The 24,182-nt window shown below is 35.5% G+C and overlaps 1 protein-coding gene across 1 annotated transcript in view; it reads right to left on the bottom strand.

Annotated features, from left to right (window-relative positions):
- The window catches only part of LOC141331517 (protein phosphatase 3 catalytic subunit alpha-like), a 301,103-nt gene extending 279,797 nt beyond the window's left edge, over positions 1 to 21,306 (bottom strand). Inside the window, exon 1 of the mRNA XM_073836576.1 lies at positions 21,043 to 21,306. Within this exon, the coding sequence (XP_073692677.1) occupies positions 21,043 to 21,103 (61 nt within the window). The 5' untranslated portion in view covers positions 21,104 to 21,306. The remainder of the gene's footprint in view (positions 1 to 21,042) is intronic.
- Between the last annotated feature and the right edge of the window lie 2,876 nt (positions 21,307 to 24,182).

Genomic DNA, 24,182 nt, shown 5'->3' on the forward strand with positions numbered 1-24,182 from the left:
TAAGGCAAAACAAATGTTTTGGTTAATAAAAAAGGTTTAAAAGTAAATACTTTTTTCTTTACTGTGGAAGTACAGTATAAGAGGACATGTCAGATATAGGGGGGCCTTGCAAAATTGGCCGGAGAAGGAGGGGGGCCCCGGAGTAAAAAAGGTTGGGAACCCCTGTACTAAAGGATAATGTGACAACTTAAACTGTGCAAGATCCCAGTTTCATAGTAAACAAACCATGGAAAAGCCAACTTGTTCATTAGAAAATGGCTGGGCTTGCCATAAAGCCTGAAACCAGCCTCTCAATCACCATTGGCTACAAACCACAGAAATCTAGGCCATTGATGAAGATGGAGTCCACTGACCAGTCAGTAAGGAATGCTAATGTCCAGATCTGCACTGGCCTCAAAAGGAAAGCCCACGCCGAAGCTGACTAGGCAATAAGCAGGCTGCAGCAAAAAGAGACTATTTGCAAAGTACAAGAAGGAAGGGCAGGCCTTGGGCATAAAGAAGCTCCAAAGTTCTGGTCCAAGGCCAGCAGGTTGGTTGTTGCCAAGGTGACGAACATAGAGAAGACCTCAGCCCAAGGATGCCAGGGAAACTGGACAATGAGGGTTGCTAGAAACATCAGCTTAGCAGACGGTAGGAAGGTCCCGCAGGAAGGTCCTGCAGTCAAGGCTCAGTTTTTTTATTAGGGCAACATTCGACACACTCCCCTGTTCGTGGAACCTGTTTCTGTGGTCTGGCAAGGAGGAATGCAAGGCTCTATCACATCCTGTCAGGCTTGAAGACAGCACTCTCCCAAGGCCGTCACACATGGCACCATGACCAGGTCCTTAAAAGGCTGGCAGAGATTCTGGAGAGACAGAGGCAGTAAGCGAGCAGAGGGCACTCTGCACCAGCAGCCCACCACATCCCCGGAAGGGGGAGGTCACACAAGCGCCATTTCAAGAGCATTTGATCCAGGACTGCAGCATAAGAGTTGATCTTGACAGGAAGCTCCAGCTCCCCAGCAAGATCACCAGCACAAGCCTGCATGCAGACAGGGTGATGTGGTCCAGCAGCTCCAAAACCTGTACTCCTTATTGAGTTAACAATTCCGTGGGAGGCAGAAATGGAGGCTGCATAGGAGAGGAAGAGGCTGAAATACGATAATCTTTTGTCCGAGTGCAGAGAGGCGGGATGGAAAACCACATTTGCCCAGTAGAGGTGGGATGCTGTGGCTTCATAGGGTTATCAGCTGTTCACTTCATGAAAGACCTGGGAGTGTCTGGAGCAAGCTTTCAGAAGGCCTTCAAAGATCTGGCTGATAAAGCCAAGAAGGGTAGCTTTTAGCTCTGGATAAAGAGAAAAGACACATGTTGAGGCACCACCTAGCACAGACGCAGGCTGCAGGAAGTGACAGGGAGCCTCAGCCTACCATTCAAAATTTTGGCACTCATATTGGTATATTTAAGAAATACTTGTCTATCTTTAATACTTTCTGAGTTACAGGCATTTAACATTTGGAAAAATAATATTTATGGTAATTCTATGTTCTATGCAATTGTTTTTTTATAGAGGAAAACAAGATATATTTCTGGTATCAACATTATTTGATACATTTGAACATTATTATCTTCAGACCTTCCTCTTTAAAAGAAAAAATCAGCTGAATGCAAAGTGGCCCACGTTTGGTTTTTGACCACTGAAAATTTGTACAATTTAACAATTTACTCCTGAAAACCATAGTTTGATCCCAATATCTCTGGAAAACCTCTTAAAATGAAGATGCCAAAAGAAAAGTTTGTTAAGACCCAAAATCTAAAAGGGCATTAAGATATCTTCTTGAGTTATAGTCATGCAAAATTCAGAGAAAAAAAAAATCTTGAAAATGCTTTTCCCCATTTTTTCATTTCATTACCCTCCTATAATGTGGCTACAAATCTCAGGTGAAAATTTGGACCACCCTCTGCAAAACAGAGCATTACTCAGTAAATAAACAATCCGTGACATTTCATATTTTGGCTTTCATTACTATACACGTTAGGGCTGTGCAAAAATATCGATACATCTAACTATCGCGATAATTTCTTTTACGATAGTGTATCGATAGTCCAACCTCAAGTATCGATCCAACGGCACCACCCGCCCCCTTGAATGTCAAGTTCATTTTATTTTCGATATAACGGCAGATCACAATAGAAGTCATTTAAGGTTATCTTTCCTATAGAACAGGTCTATACATTGTTCTTTTATTAAACAAACTAAATTGCCTAATGTTATTTATCTTATTTACACGAAGGCATGTCATTTCTGTCTCTACATGGTCGCGCATTTACAATGTCTCCTCCGCGAAAACACAGACGGGATCGGGCACTCCATTCATAAAAAACGAATTTACTATAGCGCGGAATGCCACCGATTCGTCTATTTTTGGATTGATAAATCAAGAGTTGGTCTGTCACTTAATTCAAATCGCGATATGGACTAGTGTCTGTGAAAACTTAAATGCAAAAAGACCGTTTCAATATGAATCCTGCATGTTCCGGTTGCCTCTGTGTGTATGAATGGTGGAGACGCGTTTTTTTTTTTTACTACATGCTAGGGCTGCACTATTAATCGTTTTTAAACCGAAATCGCGATTTGAAAGGGTGCGATTTTCAAATCAAAAGAGCTGCGATTATTTCGATTGATTATCAAATATGGTAACAAGCATATAGGTTGTTTTTGACAGGTCGCTTCATGTGCATATTACGTCTTCATGCGTATATTACGTTTGATGCAGAGTTTAACCAATAGGGGGCATTTTAACACTGCATGTAGAGACATGCACAGGACGTATTTTTCAGTCCCGCTCCCACAGAAACATATGTTCTCTCGTTCACAAACCACTGTTATTCTTAACAGAAAAGCAAGCATGAGCTACTGCGTGCATCCATAGCAGAATGCAAGCAGACAAAGCTCCTTTAAAGCTGACATCTCAGTTCATACGCGATCTCATAAAGCTCTAACACAATGAATATTATGCACAATGAATCTTTCACAATGTCTACACTTCGTGTGTTTTAATTCGTGAGCACGCAATATTCAGCACTTTGCAAGCATTTTTGAGCAGTGAGTGGATTCTAACTTAAACACCTCTGATGACTGCCTATCCTTGTGCTTACTAATCATAGTTGTAAGTTGTATACTAATTGTTCTTACTGCTTTTGTGCAATAGATGAATAACAATGTTTAGTTTTTTAGATATTTTATGTTTAGATATTTCTATTCTGCGGGAGTCCCGCGAATCATTTTGTTTTCCTGCATCTCGCACTCGCCAATCAAGTTTTGTCCCACGCCGCATTCGGTTCCGTCGGGTCCCGCTGTTACTCCCTTAGGAGTGCAGGTCTCTACTGCATGTACTGAGCAAATAACGTTAACGCCATTTGGAAAAGATGAGCGGAAGCAGCGGCTCAACTTCCCAACTAAGTGTCTCTTAATGTAGGTTATCATCAGTGTTTTACTGATGTAAAATTGTTTACAGTGTGTTTGGATTCCTAAAAGTTTAAGATTTTATATATAATTGTTAATTTAATTGTATTTAAGATACTGTAGTTATTTTCTTAATTTGTCATGACAACTGACAACTTTGTTTAAAAAATGGCAACAATGTTTAAGAGGTTTTAAATAAACAGTAGCACAGTGTAGCATACTTTGTGATTATGCTTGGTCTTTCTTTGGTGCTTTTAAAACCACCATATCAAACCTGTAGCTCTTTTATGAAAAAGTAGTAAATCGCAATTTTGATCAGAAAAATCGCAATTAGATTTTTTCTCCAAATCGTGCAGCCCTACTACATGCACACTGAAGCACGCGTGACATGCTAATTTTTGGCCTTTGCATCTCACATGAACAGATAAACACAATCTCCAAGCTGCTGTGAGTGTCACTTTTACCATTTCATTTGAGAAAGCATATCATACTATACACACAGAAACTTCACGGCAACCTGTCAAAATAAAAGTACGGTTTAACATGTAACAGAACAATATTAGTCTTGTATTACTTTTGTATTGTATAATGTAAGTGTTTATATATTCCTATTTAAATAATTTACATAAAATAATATATATGATAAAAAATAAATATTACAACAAGATTAACCACTTAATTGTAGAAAAAAAACTACAATTATTATTTAAACGTTTTAAACTGAATATAATTTTTCTTCCATGTATTGATTTTAACAGTAAACCTCTGTTTGTTTGCCAAAAATTAAAAGGGTTTATTTTTCATTTGATTAAAAATAAATTAATGTTTATGCTTTCATTTGATTATCAGAAAAATTAAAACACAAGAATTTCTATTAAAAAAAAAAAAAAAAAAAAAAAAGGATTGTTGAACCCTATTGTTCAAAATGTTAAAATAGAGAGTTTTGGACTTATTTTTTCACTGACATAAATGTTTTCGTTATTACACAAAGTAGGCTAAAGTGTTGGGAAAAAGTAACGTTGGCTAGTCTGTTCAATCACACTGTGCAGATTTAATGAATTGGAATGGATGGAAAATAAATTGGAATTGGAATTTTAATTCATCTGCCGACTTTATCAAGTTCAGGGTTTCTGCAGATATGAACAAGTGAAATTTAAGACTTGTTAAGACCTTTTTAATACCACCTTATATGAAATTTAAGACCGAAACCTGTAATGGAAATAGATATTATATTACATGCATATATGTAATATTTAATGTGTTTAATGTAAAAAGTAAACACAATTTCATGTAACATTTGTAATTGTGTGAATTTTCAGCAAAAAGCTCACTTGGTATATTACTGAACTATATCGTGTTATAAATAAACTATACATTTGAAATTTTTACCTCAGTGTGTTTCTTTAGAGTGCCGTTACATTCATTTGTTTTAAAGTATGTCACAAATAGACCAGAAATACACTATCCATTATCAATTGCTGTTTACGTTGAATGTATTAAAATATGAATCTTTCTTGCCTTTCGATGCTTCGCTAGTTGTTTTTGTCACTTCAGTTTTAATCAGGCGGTTTGTTCGGTCGGGCAAGTAAAAAAAAAAACATTTTAAAAGTATCTCGAAGGCTGGCGGTCAGCTAACTCGACCTATATTTCTTATTATTATTGATAACATTATATACAGAAAAAGGTCGTTTGACCTGTATTCTGCTACAGCGATTCTGAAGACGCAGTAACTTCCACAGAGGGAGAAAAAAATCTAGTTGTTAGCAACTGGCCTTAGCCAAACCCTATATTCAGTTTTTTCAAGCTAAGTATCACTAAACTTGCACTTTCCCATAGCTAAAAAGTTAAATCCATTTAACTTCTGCGGTACAATCCGAGAGAGACTCGCGCCAATAACAGAAAGCTGATTGCCTATTGCATGTTGGTCTCATTTGTAGTTTAAATACAGCAAATTATATTTGGAATAGTGAAATAAAGAACTACAACACCACGGAAACAACAAAAAGAGAATTTAAATGAGAATTAGAGGTAGCGTTACATGGACATCGGAAAAATAAGACCTGTGTAAAATTATTTAAGACCTAGAACAGCGAATTTAAGACTTAAGGCCTAAAATTTTGATTTTTAAATTTTAGACTTAAGACTTTTTAAGACCCCGCGGAAACCCTGCAAGTTGTTAATGTGACATGCATACTAATACAAACTATTGCAATATATCACAATATTTATTGTATCGCAATATATCGTGATATATTGTATTGTGACCCATGTATCGTGATATGTATCGTATCGTGAGGCCCTTGCCAATACACAGCCCTAATACACGTGTATCGTTCTTAAGAAAAAACAATGACAAAATAAACAATTTGAGCCTGGGACGTCTGGTTGAGTTGACATGGAATGACCCAAATATAATTCTAGGCATTTCCACCCCCCTGTAACTTGGCTCAGTAAATTTTCATCCATGACTTATAATATTTTGGATTACATAACAATGTTTTTTTTTTTTTTTTTTTGTTTATACATTAGGGTTGGGCAACGTCTACCAAATTGGCATCAGACGATGTCTACAGTGAAGCATAGACGATAGACGATGACACCGAGAAAGGCACGGAAATTTAATAACATGTTCTACGGAGCCACTAACCACTTGCTAGTGGTAGCCTGTTACATTACAGTACATAACATTTCAGTCAACAAAAAGGTGTCTTTCTCTACAGGTTTCGCCATAAAGCTCAACATTTAGGTATGCTACTAAGCTAGAACTAAGGTTCTGTTGCTAAAAATGACTCAGCTATCCAGCAGGGATCAGCTACTGAGATGGCGGTTCCTCCCTCACTGTGTGCAGCGCTCGCTCCTCCTTTCAAGAGTCAAATGTCACATGCAATTCATCTTTAACTGTAGTATAAAACTAACAGACAATGGTCTCACGCGGAGTTTAGACGGACTTCACAGAGAGCAGTAAAAGACTATGTTTTCAGACAGGCTATGTGCATGCATGTATGTATGTGTGTGTGTATGGATAAATATATATATATAAAAGCGGTACTAGAGGGGACTGAAAGCATTGTTAGTCATGGAAACCCCGATGTCAGCCCACTGCAATTGGAGCAGTTAGCAGGGCTCCAGACTCATTCTTCCCACTGATCGCTCTTTTGAGACAAACTTTCACAAGCACATAATTTGTTTTTGTTTTTTTCTGCTACAACATGGTATCAATCAATGCATGCTGATTAACTTTTATCATAGTTTATAGTTAGGGTAACGAAAGTGATTAACATTCAACCCGTTCTTTTTTATCGGTAGTTTTGTGATTTGAAATTTGTGAACAGGAGTTCCTCTTTTGCATGTTATAAACTGGGCCTCGGGGACTTTCTCTTTTGAATTTGCGATCTTCTTGGCACATTTTACAAGAAAAGATAATTGTCTGGTTTGCTTACATCTATACACCTTTCACTTTTTAAGACTAAAACAAAAGATGGATTCATTCTTAATTAATAAGCACAACAACAATAAAACAGTAGGCTACAATGACAAAATAGCTTAATAAACATAAGGTTTATTAACAAAAACTAGTAAGATGAAGCACAGCATATACACCACATGATGTATTATATACCGACTAATAAATTACAGAATGTTTAGCAAACACATAGGATTTAAATAAATAAAAAAGCAAAAATTTAAAAAAGCCTCCATAGCGTAACATGAGGTAAACAGCAAAGATAAGTTTTTCAAAATAAAAACAAAAAAAATAAAACTAAACTGGCTGTCAGTGACAGTGCTTACATGTTTGTTTGTTTTTTTCCACGAGAATATGTCCACCATGGAGCAGACACTTTAGAGTAGCGCAGACCATGTATTCGTACAAATGTGACCACGTCAAACATTAATGCACATTCTCAAAAAATTTTTTGCAAATGCGACCATATTGGTCTAGTCTAGCCCTGGTTAGCCAAGCCCAGGCCCAGGTCAACAGTGGTACTAGAGAGTTACTGAAAGCAATTGAAGATTAGATTTTTTTGGACAAAATAGAATCCATTTTTAATATTGATATCAAATTAACGTTTATCAGTTAGCCTTCTGGTCATTCTAACATGAAAATAACCATTAGCTTATTGGTATTAGCCACAATTTTAATATTGGTGCATCCCGACTTGCATGTAGCTTTGCACAATGGGAACATCCAATTTATTTGATCTGTCTAAACTATTTTATTAACAAATATGTAAACTAAATGCTATGAATATTAGTCATTACAATTGGTAACCATTGTATCTAAATTCCATAATTGCATAGAGATAAAGCAAATTACTCTGGATTCTAAAAACCTAGGGGTTTTTAAACATAGGGGTGTCGCTGTTTCGCTGTTTCCCTGCTTCCAGTTTGCCTTGCTGCAGATGGTCTGTGATTGTAGCTCCCTGCAGCTTCGTTTTTCTGTTGGATTCTCTATCTTATTGTTAATTCTGCCGTTTTAAATTGATAGATATAGCTTAACTTAATTTCTGATCTTAATCCATCAAACTAATCTGACTATTGATCGTTCGCCTTATTCTATAATCACGAGTGCAACGTGTTAGCATTCCATTAGCCGGTTAATTTGCCACTTGCACTCCATTCACGCTTTTTGTTTACTATTTTTTGCGTTAGCCGGTTAGCTTGCCATCTGCGTTCCATTCACGCTTTTTCTCTCGTGTTTAATATTGTTAGTACTCCTTTAGCCTGTTCCGTTCCGTTTTTTCTCCCCCTGATCTGTTCTTCAGGAATTCATTCAACAACAGTGGTAAGTTGGAATCATTCTACAATCACGGTGAGTAATGGCTTCTTCTCCTACAATTGTTGTCTGCGCTGCTTGCCACATGTATAGCTAATCTATCTCTGTCAGCAGTGAGCCTTATACATGTGATAAATGCAGGAATATAGTCAGGCTGACAGAGAAGATTTCAGAACTAGAGTCACGCATCCAAATTTTAATGGAGGATAGTAAGAATGTGAGAGCCTTAGATACGGTTTTGGATGCGACTAGCTCAGAAAGCCCTGTGCACTGTTCAGTTCCGGTAACAACGCCCGTGCAGCAGGGCAACTGGGTGACTGTGAGACGGCATAGTCGCGGGTCAAAACACCGCTCTTCCGTTCCAATCCGAACATCAAACAGGTTCTCCCCACTCAGTGAAGCACCCACTGAGAAACCTGATGAAAATGCTCTAGTAATTGACGATTCTATTGTACGGAACGTGAAAATAGAGACTCCAGCCACCATAGTCCAGTGTTTACCGGGAGCCAGAGCACCTGACATCTTGGCAAATTTAAAAGTGCTGGCTAATGCTAAACGTAAATTCAGTAAGATTGTTATTCACGTCGGCACTAATGATGTTCGACTTCGCCAGTCGGAGATCACTAAAAATAATGTTAAAGAGGTGTGTGAACTTGCAAGTACGATGTCAGACACTGTAATATGCTCTGGTCCCCTCCCTGCTTATCGTGGTGACGAGATACACAGTAGATTGTCATCATTAAACGGCTGGATGTCAAAGTGGTGCCCGCGAAATAACATAGGTTTCATAGACAATTGGACAAGCTTTTGGGGCAGACCCTACCTGTTGAAAAGAGATGGTCTTCATCCCTCCGGATGTGGAGCATCTCTTCTGTCTAGAAATATGGAACATAGTCTTAGAGTTTGCACTTGACTACCTGGGGCCCAGGTCAGGAAGCAGACAGACTGGCTAAACCGACCGTCTGCTAGCCGCCTCACGTCACAGAAATCAGTTAATTCTCAGCACATAGAGACCTTTTCACCTAGATATCACACTATAGAGACTGTGTTCCCCGAGCTAGAAAATACAAAAAACGCCTGAATCAAATCAAGACTAACAATTTAATTGATGTTCAACAAATAAAAAATATATATAATACAGAGAAACAATTGATAAAGCTTGGCTTATTGAATATCAGGTCCCTTTCTAAGAAAGCACTTTTTGTAAATGATATGATCACTGATCATAAGCTAGATGTGCTCTGTTTGACAGAAACCTGGCTAAAACCAGACGATTACATTATTTTAAACGAGTCCACCCCCCAAGATTACTGTTATAAACATGAACCGCGTCTAAAAGGTAAAGGGGGAGGTGTTTCTACTATTTATAGCAATATTCTCAATGTCTCTCAGAGAACGGGCTTCAAATATAACTTGTTTGAAGTAATGGTGCTACATATAGCATTATCCAGAGAAACAAGTACTAATGATAAATCCCCCGTGACATTTGTACTGGCTACTGTATACAGGCCACCAGGGCACCATACAGACTTTATTAAAGAATTTGCTGATTTTCTATCCGAGTTAGTGTTGGCTGCAGATAAAGTCTTAATAGTGGGTGATTTTAACATCCATGTTGATAATGAAAAAGATGCATTAGGAACAGCATTTATAGATATTTTGAACTCTATTGGGGTTAAACAACATGTGTCAGGTCCTACTCATTGGCGAAATCATACTCTAGATTTAATACTGTCACATGGAATTGATGTTAATGGTGTTGAAATTCTGCAGCAAAGCGATGATATCTCAGATCATTATCTAGTCTCTTGTATACTCCAGATAGCTAAAACTGTAAATTCAACTCCTTGCTACAAGTATGGTAGAACCATCACTTCTACTACAAAAGACTGCTTTGTAAGTAATCTTCCAGACTTATCTGAATTCCTCAGCATATCCAATAGCTCAGAAAAACTTGATGATGTAATAGAAACTATAGACTCTCTCTTTTCTAGCACTTTAGATACAGTTGCTCCAATGCGCTTAAAAAAAGATTAAGAAAAACAGTGTAACACTGTGGTTTAACGATCACACTCGCGCCCTAAAGAGAAAAGCACGAAAAATGGAACGCAGCTGGAGGAAAACAAAACTAGAGGTTTTTCGTACTGCTTGGCGTGAATGTAACTTATCTTATAGAAAAGCATTAAAAACTGCCAGATCGGATTACTTTTCGTCTCTCTTAGAAGAAAACAAACATAACCCTAGGTATTTGATCAATACTGTGGTTAACTCTCTGGGGCCGACGGTCACGCCGGCGTGACCAACCTACTTTTATTTAAGATCAGTGCAAAAGACACTAAAAATACTCTGTCGGTTTCAGTTATACAAATTAGAGCTATAAATAATTGGAAGCTGTTAAGTGTGTAGTTTTATTTGTGCACACTCACAAGAGCAAAAGAACGCTGTGCTTTTTTATAGAATAAAGAAAACAAACAGTGTGATTTCTCTGTTTTCTCTGTCTCCGCGAACTGCTTTTAGAAATGTGTCACTTAAATCATTCAAACTCGGTGAATACTCAGCACACAAACAGAAGAGTGGTATCTACAGAAAGCTTGATATGTATGCTTTTAAACGAAGTAAGTTTTAGCGAAAACAAATATTCTGTAATAAAGTAATCAATATGAAACCAAGGGGATGTCTAGTCTATCCAGTTGCAACTAACTAAAAATATAGCAGCAACAGGTGCAGACATTTCCCAACTTGAGATAAAATTGTAACCATACAGCCGCCCGCTACAGTATCGCATCAGATAATGCGCTGTAGATCTCCTGAGGAACAATTCCACTCATTCTCTATTATAGGAGATGAAGAATTGTATAAACTTGTTAAATCATCTAAACCTACAACATGCATGTTAGACCCTATTCCATCTAATCTACTAAAGGAGGTACTTCCAGAAGTCATAGATCCTCTTATAAATATTATTAATTCGTCATTATCATTGGGATATGTCCCCAAAACCTTCAAACTGGCTGTTATTAAGCCACTCATTAAAAAACCACAACTTGACCCCAATGAATTAATTAACTACAGACCAATTTCGAATCTCCTTTTTCTGTCAAAGATACTAGAAAAGGTAGTATCCTCACAATTATGCTCCTTCTTAGAGAAAAATGGTAAATCTGTGAGGATTTCCAGTCAGGTTTTAGACCGTATCACAGTACTGAGACTGCTCTTATTAGAGTTACAAATTACCTGCTCTTGTCAACCGATCGTGGTTGCATCTCTCTATTAGTGCTACTGGATCTTAGTGCTGTGTTTGATACTATTGACCACAACATTCTTTTAAATAGACTTCAATATTATGTAGGCATTAATGGTAGTGCACTGGTGCATGGTTCAAATTGTACTTATCAGACCGTCATAAGTTTGTGGCAATAAATGAAGAGGTATCATTTAAATCGCAAGTGCAGTATGGAGTACCACAAGGCTCAGTACTAGGGCCATTACTTTTTACGCTTTACATGTTACCCTTGGGAGATATCATCAGGAAACATGGTGTTAGCTTTTATTGTTACGCTGATGATACTCAGCTCTATATTTCTTCGCAGCCCGGCAAAACATATCAATTCGAAAAACTAACAGAATGCAAAGCTGGTATTAAAAACTGGATGGCGAATAACTTCTTACTGTTAAATTCTGAAAAAACAGAGGTGTTAATTATTGGACCTAAAACCTCCACAAGTAATAACCTAAAACACAGTCTAATACTAGATGGCTGCTCTGTAAATTCGTCGTCATCAGTTAGGAACCTAGGCGTCCTATTCGATAGCAATCTCTCCTTTGAAAGCCACATTTCTAGCATTTGCAAAACCGCATTTTTCCATCTTAAACATATATCGAAATTACGACCTATGCTATCAATGTCAAACGCTGAAACATTAATTCATGCGTTCTTGACCTCAAGGGTAGATTATTGTAATGCTTTATTGGGTGGTTGTTCTGCACGCTTAACCCTCTGGGGTCTGAGGGTGTTTTGGGGCCCTGAAGAAGTTGTGTTTTTTTTCAGTATATTAAAAACATATTAATATCCTAAATCTAAATACATTGTAATCAGCACAAATTGGACTACAAAAATATGTAAGCAGCATGAATGTACATTAAGTTTTTGAGAAAACAACGTTTATGCATGCATAGTGAAAAACTAAATTTTTGAAGTCACTGAAATAAGGTCATAACACATACAGAATATTTGTTCTCGGGACTTTCGAGAATTGGATGTGGTAGGCTAGGTTTTTTTCTACCAAATGATGTGAAAATCATCTAGTTCTCTTGTTTTCACAAAACAGTATGTAGATTTAAATTTTTGAAGACACTTTTTGTTTAGAATGGCTGTATGCGAGGAGGCGTGAATGCTCATGAATAATGCTGTGATTTACACCTGAGAAGACAAAGACCTGCATAATGAGCCGCATAATGAGCCATTCAGTCGGATGTTGACTGAGAGGAAACAACAGAAAGAATAAAGGAAAAATGAAAGGAAAAAATATATATTTAGTTTGAAGCGTATTTTGAATATATTTAACTATCACGCAAAATAACTTGAGATTCACTTGTGACTGTGAGTGCAGTTAAACTTTTTATTAGGAACAAAAGTAATAAACAACACAGAAGTCAAGATGTCGTGGGTGCAATATCCAAATCACTCGCAGGAAACTTGAACACAGGAAAACGGGGAACAGCAGAAACTGCAAAGAAAACAAGTAGATGTGAGCAACACAATGATCTGACAAAGACAGAGCTAACATGGAGAAAACACATACACTACCAGCCAAACTTTTTTATTATTAAAAGTTTTTTTTAAAAAAGTGAGCAGTTTTTTTACATAGTAAACCTATTTCACAATATTAGATAATTATTTTTCTTTAAAAAAGTACCTTTGACTGGTAGTGTATAGCATAGGTGTATAACAGTTAGGTGCAAATAAAAACAGTGCAAGATAAATAAAGGTGTAAGGTCTGTAATGAAGTGATACAGGAGAAACCATACATCTTCTACCTTTCATACAGATTACTTAAAAAGAGAATATTAGTTTTTTATTTGAATTGGCTTATGTAAAAGTAAACATTTCAAGCTTTCTACACGTATATGTATTATGTCTGTGAGGCACGTAATCACTGAGATTTAGGTTGTTTCATTTATGTGTCTGTGAAAAGAAATGACAGTGCCCTGTCTGTTTTCTTATTTTCATAAAAGCACAGTGTATACAAATAAAAATATACCCTCTACAGTTTCGAATGGTGTATTGGTTGTATTTGTACGATCAAAACTGACAGAGAATTTTACATTCTTTTCGGCGTTATTACAAAACCGTGCCTCAAAACGCGCCGGTGCGTTTTTCGACCACAGGGGGTCGAAACATCCTTTCATCATGAGACATTTAGATGCAGTGAAATGAAACATACTTTATAATGTTTCACTTGCTGTAGTCAGGAATTATAGTTGGCAAAAAGTCTTAACTGGTAAAATGTGTGCACATTTTGTCACAGTAACAACTAACAAGTAGGCTAATAAAAAATAAAAAATAAAAACTTACTTGTGTAAATATCTCCTCTGCTGGATGGCGCCGTGTCTCATATAATGTTCATCTTCTGAAGTAAGTTTTATTCCTGACAGCCCGTCTTCTTCCATAAAGGACTAACTTGAGAGAAAAGAAACTGCTTTCTCCTTTGTTTACCGTGATGTGGGTGTCTACTTTATTTGAATATGAAAAGATAGAATAGCTCTTGGGCGTGATCTAATTAAAACTAATGAAGCAGACAGGAGAGACTGGACATCGTGTTGGTTTCATACGGATTACTTTATCACAGAATATTTGATTTAAGATATAGATATCAAGCTTTCTCTAGATATATTGCTCATGTCTCTGTGTTGTGTATTGGCTGAGTTATAGTCTTTTAATATTTTAATGACGCGTTTCTGAATGAAGATCACGGACCCAGGTGAAAAAAAAATATACTTAAATGCAATGAAAATACACTTAAATACCCGCAAATACATTTTTAGTACATTGTTATTTTTTTGTGTTAAAAAAAGTGTGATGTTTATACACTATGAATACACTAATTAAAAGTATGTTTATACTTCAGTAGGACTTAAGTACACTTGAAAAAAGTATACTAAATACCAGTAATACTTAAATAAATTTTTAGTGTACTAAAATAAAGTATACTACAGAAAAAACATGCAAAAGAGTTTTATTAGTGTGTTTTTCAAAAGTGTGCTTTAAATGCTTTAAACATTAGTTGATTATTAGTAGACTGTTTACATACTAATCCTAAGTTTAAAATAAGTTAATATATAAAAAATCTATTAGTAATGTATTGTAGTAGAAGTATATTTTCTCAAAAGTTGTACTTAAGTACACTTAATATGAATGCATTATTAGCACTAACACTTAAAATGATTTTGAGTGTGGTAATTTTAAGTTTACATTAAATTGATTTTATTAAAAATCTATTAGTAATGTATTGTAGTAGAAGTAGATTTTCTCAAAAGTTGTACTTAAGTACACTTAATATGAATGCACTATAAGCATTAACACTTAAAATGATTTTGAGTGTGGTAATTTTAAGTTACATTAAATTGATTTTATTAAAAATCTATTAGTAATGTATTGTAGTAGAAGTACATTTCCCCCAAAATTGTACTTAAGTACACTTAATATGAATGCACTATAAGCCTTAACACTTAAATTGATTTTGAGTGTGGTAATTTTAAGTTATATTAAATTGATTTTATTAAAAATCTATTAGTAATGTATTGTAGTAGAAGTACATTTCCCCCAAAATTGTACTTAAGTACACTTAATATGAATGCACTATAAGCCTTAACACTTAAATTGATTTTGAGTGTGGTAATTTTAAGTTATATTAAATTGATTTTATTAAAAATCTATTAGTAATGTATTGTAGTAGAAGTACATTTTCTCAAAAGTTGTACTAAAGTACACCTAATATGAATGCATTATTAGCACTAACACTTAAACTGATTTTGAGTGTGCTAATTCTCCCAGGTTAAAAAAAGTGCACTAAAATACACTTTATTTAAGTATACTTAGTACACTTTTCAGTAATGTACTAAAAGTGCTCTATTTTCGCACACTAATTTTGTACTTATTGTACTAAAAAATAGTATTAAGTATATGTTAAGATAAACTTAATACCATCTAAGTGTACTCAACTGTGTTATTTTGAGACACCATGAAATTGAACTAAAATGTGCTTTTAACATACTATATCTGTATTTAAAAATATATATTTAGTTACAACTAGAAATACACTTGAACCCTACTTTTGAACATTTATAAATATATTTATGACTAATTTAAAGTATAGCAATAATATATTAAAAGAATATACAAATTGTGAAAAAAGTGTGCTAAAATACAATTTAAGTACACTTAGTGCACTTCCCTAATGTACTTAAAGTGCTCTATTTTCGGCAACTAATTTTGTACTCAATATACTAAAAGTTATTCTTAAGTACTTCTTAAGATAAACTTAAAATCATCTAAGTGTACTCAACTGTGCTATTTTGAGACACCATGAAGATGAACTAAAATGTGCTTTTAACATACTATCTCAGCATTTCCAAAAAATGTATTTTGCTACCACTTCTAATAGAATTGAAACATATTTCATAAACCTTTAAATATACTAATTATACATAAAAAATAAACTTACTGATTATTTAAAATACATGAATAATATATAACAAATGTATACAAAGCGTATTTATAATGTATTGCCCACATATTTTTATCAATAAAAAATACACTTGTTGATTATTTAAAATACATAAATATATAACAAATGTATGCAAGGCGTATTTATAATGTGTTTCCCACATATTTTTATTACAAAAAAAATACTCGTTGATTATTTAAAATACATGAATAATATATAATAAATGTATACAAAGCATATTTATAATGTATTGCCCACATATGTTTATTAATAAAAAATACACTTCTTAATTATTTAAAATACATGAATAATATATGATAAATGTATACAAAGTGTATGTCACGCCCTTGGACTGTTTGTCTTGGTTTTTCCCAGTGTTTCCCAATTGGACTGTCTGTTTGGTTTCTCCCATGCCCTTTTTTGGTCTTCCTGCTCATTAGTGTGATCCCCTCCACCTGTTGTTGTAATTATCTCCCCTTTATAAGTTTGTTTGATTTTCTTGTTTCTTTGTCCGGCTACAATCGTTACACCTATGTTCCTTCGTTGTGTGCACGTCTTCTCCCGCCATTCCTGTCTATTGTTACTCTGCCTGAGGATTTATTGAAGACTTTTTATTGAAGACGTTATTTTTTGCTTTCCTACACGTTTCGTGACAACGTATTTATAATGTATTGCCCATACATTTTTATTCATTATAATACACTTAATAATTAATTAAAATATATGAATTATATATAATAAGTTTATACAAAGCGTAATTATAATGTCTTGCCCACATATTTTTATTAATAAAAAATACATTATAAATACGCTATGTATACATTTATTATATATTATTCATGTATTTTAAATAATCAACAAGTGTATTTTTTATTAATAAAAATATTTGGGCAATACATTATAAATACGCTTTGTATACATTTTTTATATATTATTCATGTATTTTAAATAATTAATAAGTGTATTTTTTATTAATAAAAATATGTGGGCAATACATTATAAATACGCTTTGTATACATTTTTTATATATTATTTATGTATTTTAAATAATTAATAAGTGTATTTTTTATTAATAAAAATATGTGGGCAATACATTATAAATACGCTTTGTATACATTTGTTATATATTATTATTGTATTTTAAATAATCAGTAAGTTTATTTTTTATGTATAATTAGTATATTTAAAGGTTTATGAAATATGTTTCAATTGTATTATAAGTGGTAACAAAATACATTTTTGGAAATGCTGAGATAGTATGTTAAAAGCACGTTTTAGTTCATCTTCATGGTGTCTCAAAATAGCACAGTTGAGTACACTTAGATAAAATTAGTGGCCGAAAATAGAGCACTTTAAGTACATTAGGGAAGTGCACTAAGTGTACTTAAATTTTATTTTAGCACACTTTTTTCACACTTTGTATATTCTTTTAATATATTATTGTTATACTTTAAATTAGTCATAAATATATTTATAAATGTTTAAAAGTAGGGTTCAAGTGTATTTCTAGTTGTAACTAAATATATATTTTTAAATACAGATATAGTATGTTAAAAGCACATTTTAGTTCAATTTCATGGTGTCTCAAAATAGCACAGTTGAGTACACTTAGATGGTATTAAGTTTATCTTAACATATACTTAATACTATTTTTTAGTACAATAAGTACAAAATTAGTGTGCGAAAATAGAGCACTTTTAGTACATTACTGAAAAGTGTACTAAGTATACTTAAATAAAGTGTATTTTAGTGCACTTTTTTTTTACTTGGGGAGATCAACGCGGCAGACAGCACACCCTTTTTGTTTTCTTTATTTTGCAAAATCACAATATTTTTTTGGTTTTGTGACTATATACAAATAAAAGTAGACCCTTTACAGATTCGATTGATGTACTGCTTTTATCTGTACAATCAGAAATGACCGAGTAATTGAAGTTCCTTTTGGGAAACTGCCACAAAACGCGTATACGCGTTTGTCGACCCCAGGGGGTTAATAAACAAACTCCAGCTGGTCCAAAATGCTGCAGCTAGAGTTCTTACTAGAACCAGAAAGTATGACCATATTAGCCCGGTTCTGTCAGCACTGCATTGGCTCCCTATAAAACATCGTATAGATTTTAAAATCTTACTAATTAATTATAAAGCCCTCAATGGTTTAGCTCCTCAGTACTTGAGCGAGCTTCTATCGCATTATAGTCCCTCACGTCCGCTGCGTTCTCAAAATTCTGGCAGTTTGATAATACCTAGAATATCAAAATCAACAGCGGGCGGCAGATCATTTTCTTATCTAGCGCCTAACACTCTGGAACAATCTAGCTAACACTGTTCGAGAGGCAGACACAATCTGTCAGTTTAAATCTAGATTAAAGACACATCTCTTTAACCTGGCTTACACATAAAACATTAACACATTCCTATAATTCAAATCCGTTAAAGGATTGTTAGGCTGCATTAATTAGGTCAACCGGAACCGAAAACACCTCCCATAACATCTGATGCACTCGTTGCATCGTAAAAAGAATGGCATCTAAGCTAATATTAGTCTGTTTCATTCTTATTCCGAGGTCACCGTAGCCACCAGATCCAACCTGTATCCAGATCTTTGGTCACTGCAGTCCCACGGATCCAGTCCGTACCCAGCTTAGATCATGGATCACCACCTGGAGATGACTTCAATAGCCCTGAATGTCAACCAGATGAGCTCCAGAGACGGATCATCAATGAAGACCTCGCCAACCTAGACGGCCATCAGTGCCACACCACGGGATCCAGACAAATTCTCTACAATCAGACATTGGTACAAACTGCTGGTTTCATCTGGCCAGAGGAGAACTGGTCCCCCGACTGAGCCTGGTTTCTCCCAAGGTTTTTTTCTCCATTTCTGTCACCTGTGGAGTTTTGGTTCCTTGCCGCTGTCGCCTCTGGCTTGCTTAGTTGGGGACACTTTCCAGCGATATCGTATACTATTTGAACTGAACTGGATGATGATATCACTGAATTCATTGATGAACTGTCTTTAACTGAAAATTGATTATTTACAATCATGCGTTACTTACACACTATTGTGCTGTTTAAATACTGTGCAGTTGCTTTGACACAATCTGTATTGTTAAAAGCGCTATATAAATAAAGGTGACTTGAAAAAACTGACAATACACAACATTAAGTAAAAGCTTCTTGCCTGGTGAGAATCATTTAAAACCAAGGACACCTCACTAAAAGCTTTATCTCTCCACAGCTTAGAGCAACTGGCAGATAATAGATCTGTCTGATTGAGCGCTGCTCTAACAGAAGCTACAAAAGAAACCATCAGCACATCAGTGCTAAACTCTTCACTCAAATTCAGCTTCTCTATCTAATCAAACTGGCCCTGCAGCCCTTCTTGGGTTATTACAGTCCAAAAAATCCAAACCAATTGCTAGTGAAAGAGGGGAAAATTGACTTCATACATTTTGCAATAAAAAAAATTTCTAGGGCCGGATTTTAAACATGTTAAAGACAGAATTATAGAGACAGTCTCAATTGTCAATAGAAAAAAAAACAAAAGCAGATAAACAAGACAAAAGCAGAGCTGTGGCAGCTGAACAAACATTATCTGAATAATGATGCAGCGCTTACAATGCCAGTCTGTATTTTCCCAAAATACATATTAAATTTAGGAAACACTGAAACTAAGTATGAGACTTAAATGATGTGTTGAATAAAAGAATGGGAATGACATGCTATGCAATGTATCACATCATCTATATTTAAGGTTGAACAACATATACTACCAAAATACAGTATAAACATGATTCATATAGTATTTTGAGAATATAACTCTTAAAGAGCTGCAGACAATAACACAATCCTGACATAAAAAAAGCCACTTTAACACCATAGCTGAGCATTTAGGAATTGTGCAGCTCCCATTACTCAAATTTTCCTTATCAAGCTTGATACATTGTGCAAAAATCTCTAAACATTTAAGTACAAGTCCTTCCTGAAGCAATCCCAGCCCTTGCATTCCCATTCTCTAACTAGTGAGAGGAAATTGATGTTTCACAGGGACCATGGTAAGAGCTGATGGAAGGAAAAAAAGCTAAGCGAGTTATCTGAGCAGCCCGGGCTCCTTTATGAGAGCAATCAATTCATATCAGATCCCCACAATTATAAAACCACAGTCTGGCTGCCGAATTACTACAGTGAGGATATGTTTGTTGGGAGGAGGAGGAGGCTGTTGCATGGTTATGGATGGGAAGGGAGTTGTCAGAGCTTTTGAATTGTAGTGGCCCATACAGCAGGATCTGCTGCACCGCTATGCCTGAAGGTTGCAGAAGCCATTACAAGCCAGAAGTTCACTGCACATTATTTTGAATTGAAAATACGAATAGCTGGTGCAAAACAGCCATGTGTTGTGTACCTAAAATAACACTGCTCTTCATTAGCTTGGGTACATCAAAGTACAGCAGAGTGCTTTGTGTTGGAAAATAAGATCCACTGCAATGACAAGCTACAGTAACAAAAGAAAATTATAATGGTTGCAATTGCCATGATGAGAAAGAACAAATGGGACATGACTGCAAGTGTGTCTGCTGAACTAAAGGCACAGAGAAGCCCCACTGAGAAGGATTGTTTCCAAACAGTCAGGGGCCCCAACCTGTCATATACTGCCTCATGTCAAAAATGATCATCATGTAACAAAAACAGGCATGCAAAATCTCTAAACCCAGTGCTACGTTGGATTTTTCATGCTGTCAGTATTGTGCAATATCTACATTTTTTTTTTCGTCCAAAAGAAAGCAAAAACACGTTAATTAAAACTCGCTAGTTATAACTGGAGGCTTGTTAACTTCAAAAGTGAGGCTTTATATTGCGTTTAAATGAACAAAAAAAAAACATGCAACAAACTCTGTCATAACAACAACTACCTATACTTCCTACTTTTACCACAACCGGCTACCACCCATTTTTCCATGGGCAGATTATAGAGCAATATCAAACCATATGACGCCTGCTCATTGCAGAGACACGTTAACACTCACGTCTCGAGGTTGTCGCACTTCAAATAGTCTCTAGAACCCGGTCACTTTGGAGTAGCATGGGGTTTCTACTTACATTTAACCACTCTGTCCGTCGTGGATAACTTCGGATCATCATTCGGTTTGTTTTCAGACATTTCCAGTCAAATGTGTGTCGAATCTCTCTGAAACTGTTCTTGAAAACGATCCGATGTACTTCCTTGCTCAACAACTCAACTCTTCCCCAAACGGGAGACGGCAGTAATATCTATCGCTTGTATCACTGGCCAAAAATACTTGCAACAGGGTGACAAATTTCAGCGCTGTTACTGTAGCTCTGTCTGATTTACTGCAACACTGTGTCAAGTTCTCAGCGAGCGCAACCAAACTTTACAACCAAAAGGGGCACGCCCACTATTCGCCACATTGGTAGAGAGCACCCTCCCGCTTTGTAGATACACCTCCACTATGGTCTGCTGTCACGTCAATCATATGTGTCTGTGTAATTGTAACGTTACAATTCTGCACTGGACTCTGAGTATAATAGCAGTTTTCACAAAACATTTTCAAGACAATTTTGATGAGAATTTGTTTGTTGTAGCTTTTCAGACCCTTTATGGTATTTTTTTGTATAATTCTGATAAATCATTGTACTGTCACTGTCATTTTTAAATGAACAGATATGACCTGCCTTTAAAACTGTATTAGATTGAATATAGAGAGAAGGCTCAAGCTATATTATTATATGTTATTAGTAGCTAATATTTACACTGACCTCCCCACAAAATAAAATATAGGCTATATATCTCTTGTGTCAAAAAGAAGTGCATAATTTGTTAAAGTTTTTACGTTTTAATAACAAAACTATTTATAACAAATAATTAAATAGATTTTAATTAACCTATTTGAAATGGGCTGAATAGTTAGAAATTAAGCAGCTATGACATAACTCAATGACAGGGTGATCGCATCCCCTGATTTTAATGTGATTCATGATAAGGCTCTAGATCAGGGGTTTTCAAACCTGTCCTGGAGCCTCCCCTGCCCTGCACATTTTGTATGTCTCCCTTATTAGGCACACCCAATTCAGGTCTTGCAGTCTCTACTAATGAGCTGATGATTTGAATCAGGTGTATTAGATGAGAGAGACAAGCAAAATGTGCAGGGCAGGGGAGGCTCCAGGACAGGTTTGAAAACCCCTGCTCTAGATAGATTCCCCCTTCTTTAATAAAAATAACAATCTCCAAAATTTTTGCAATAATTTAGCTCTCATAGACACATGGATATATAGTTTAACCTCTTTGTTAGACAATTTACATGGAGCAATAAACAAATGACTCAGCAATCTAGAATTGACTTTCCTCAGAATTAGAGAGAATTAAACTAAAATTTCCCCTGCTATTCTCACTGATCACAACGTTTTAACTTTAAATATTACATTTGAAGATATCCAATGTAATTGTAAAAATCTAGGCTATTAGTAAATAAATAAATCTTTTTTTTTTTTTGCACCATCAAGATTAGTTGGAGCATATCCAAACATTCTTTAAAAAAAATACTGGATACAGGCAAATATTAGAAAGGAATACGGTGCAGTTCGGAACTACTAAAGTTTGAAATAAGACAATTTAGCATTCAATTTGGGGGCACGGGGGGGGGGGGGGGGCAAAGAGAACAAAAAGAACATTCAAGTAATCAAAGAGATTTTAAATTTAACTTAGTCACCTACCCACCCATCCAATAGCAATGATTTAGAAAATTTACAGAAAGAATTAGACCATATTTATCATTTATCATTAAAATGCCAGAGGTGCCTTTGTAAGATATAGAAGGAAGAGGATGGAAGAAGATAACAGAAACAGCAAATACTTTTTTAACCTTGAGAAAAGAAATGCAGAAATAAACTTAAGAGAAAATTGAAAAAATATTGCACTGTTACTGAAGATCTAGCCATGATTTCTGAATTTGTTTTTAAGTATTATGCAGATATCTATACTTTAGGAGAGGATAAAGAAAATGCAATTTCTTTTTAAATCAATAAAAAAAAAATTGAGATTGAGTTCTGTATTGAAGCTCTTAAAACAACAAATCCCCTGGAAATGATGGGCTTTCATCAGAATTTTGTGAAGCTTTTATAAATTATCTAAATTCCTGTTGTTATGAGGACATCAGCAAAGAATCCTTACCTACATCACTTAGACAAGGTGTTATATATAATGGCATCAATTTTTGCAAATGAATGATGAAAAATGCATTAAATTAGATAATTGATAAAACTCAATGTGGATTAATGAAAGGTCACCACATTTCCTTTAATATTAATTTAGTTATTGATTTAGTACAATAAAGTAATTTATTAAATGTAGACCCTTTAATACTTTTTCTGGATTTTAGAAAAGGTTTTGATTTTCACAGTCAGGCGGGTTGAGGAGTGGAGATGGAGGAGGAGAACCGGAGTAAATGAAATATAAAGTTTATTAAATGAAACACTGAAATTACAAACAAATAAACAAAAACCAGGAGCATCAAACGAGAACATGTAACGTTAACGACGGACACTGGGGTGTGATCAGACACAGACTAAATACACAGAAAACAAGGCGTGGTTATCATATCTCAACATATCTCTTCCCTGTGCTACTGCAAGGAGGGAAGTATGGTGAGATACCTCACTCATGTTATCAGAGAACCGGGGTTACATGAGTAACCTAAAGTTCTCTTTCAAACATTCATTCGGTATCTCACTATGGGATATAGACAACTCCCGAATTGCAGATATACTGTTCCAAAAAGGCATGTCAACCAACTCTGTGACGAGTGTAAGAAATTAAGAATTTAAGTCCCCCATTATTCGCCTGATATAATGGAGACATGTAAATAATTATTATTATTTTTACACACTTAGGACGGAATGAGCCAAGGACGGCTCTGTAACGTCCAACCTGTAAAATCTGACAAAAGTGTGTGGCGAAGCCCAACTCGCCGCAGCACAAATGTCTGGAACTGAAACGCCCTTAAACAACGCCCACGAGGTGGACAACCCTCGGGTACTATGGGCTTTAAGACCCCCTGGTGCCTCAAGACCCCTGCTGTTATATCCCACTATAATAGCTTCAACTACCCAGTGGGACAGGCGCTGCCGGGAAATAGGTTTACCCTTATGAGAATTAGCCCATGTTTACATAGCAACGCATAGTTCACTAATACGTTTTGCAGTTGACAGAGCCAGTAATAAAG

The sequence above is a fragment of the Garra rufa genome, chromosome 3, assembly GCF_049309525.1.
Source record: "Garra rufa chromosome 3, GarRuf1.0, whole genome shotgun sequence".
In the NCBI taxonomy this organism is placed as follows: Eukaryota; Metazoa; Chordata; class Actinopteri; order Cypriniformes; family Cyprinidae; genus Garra; species Garra rufa.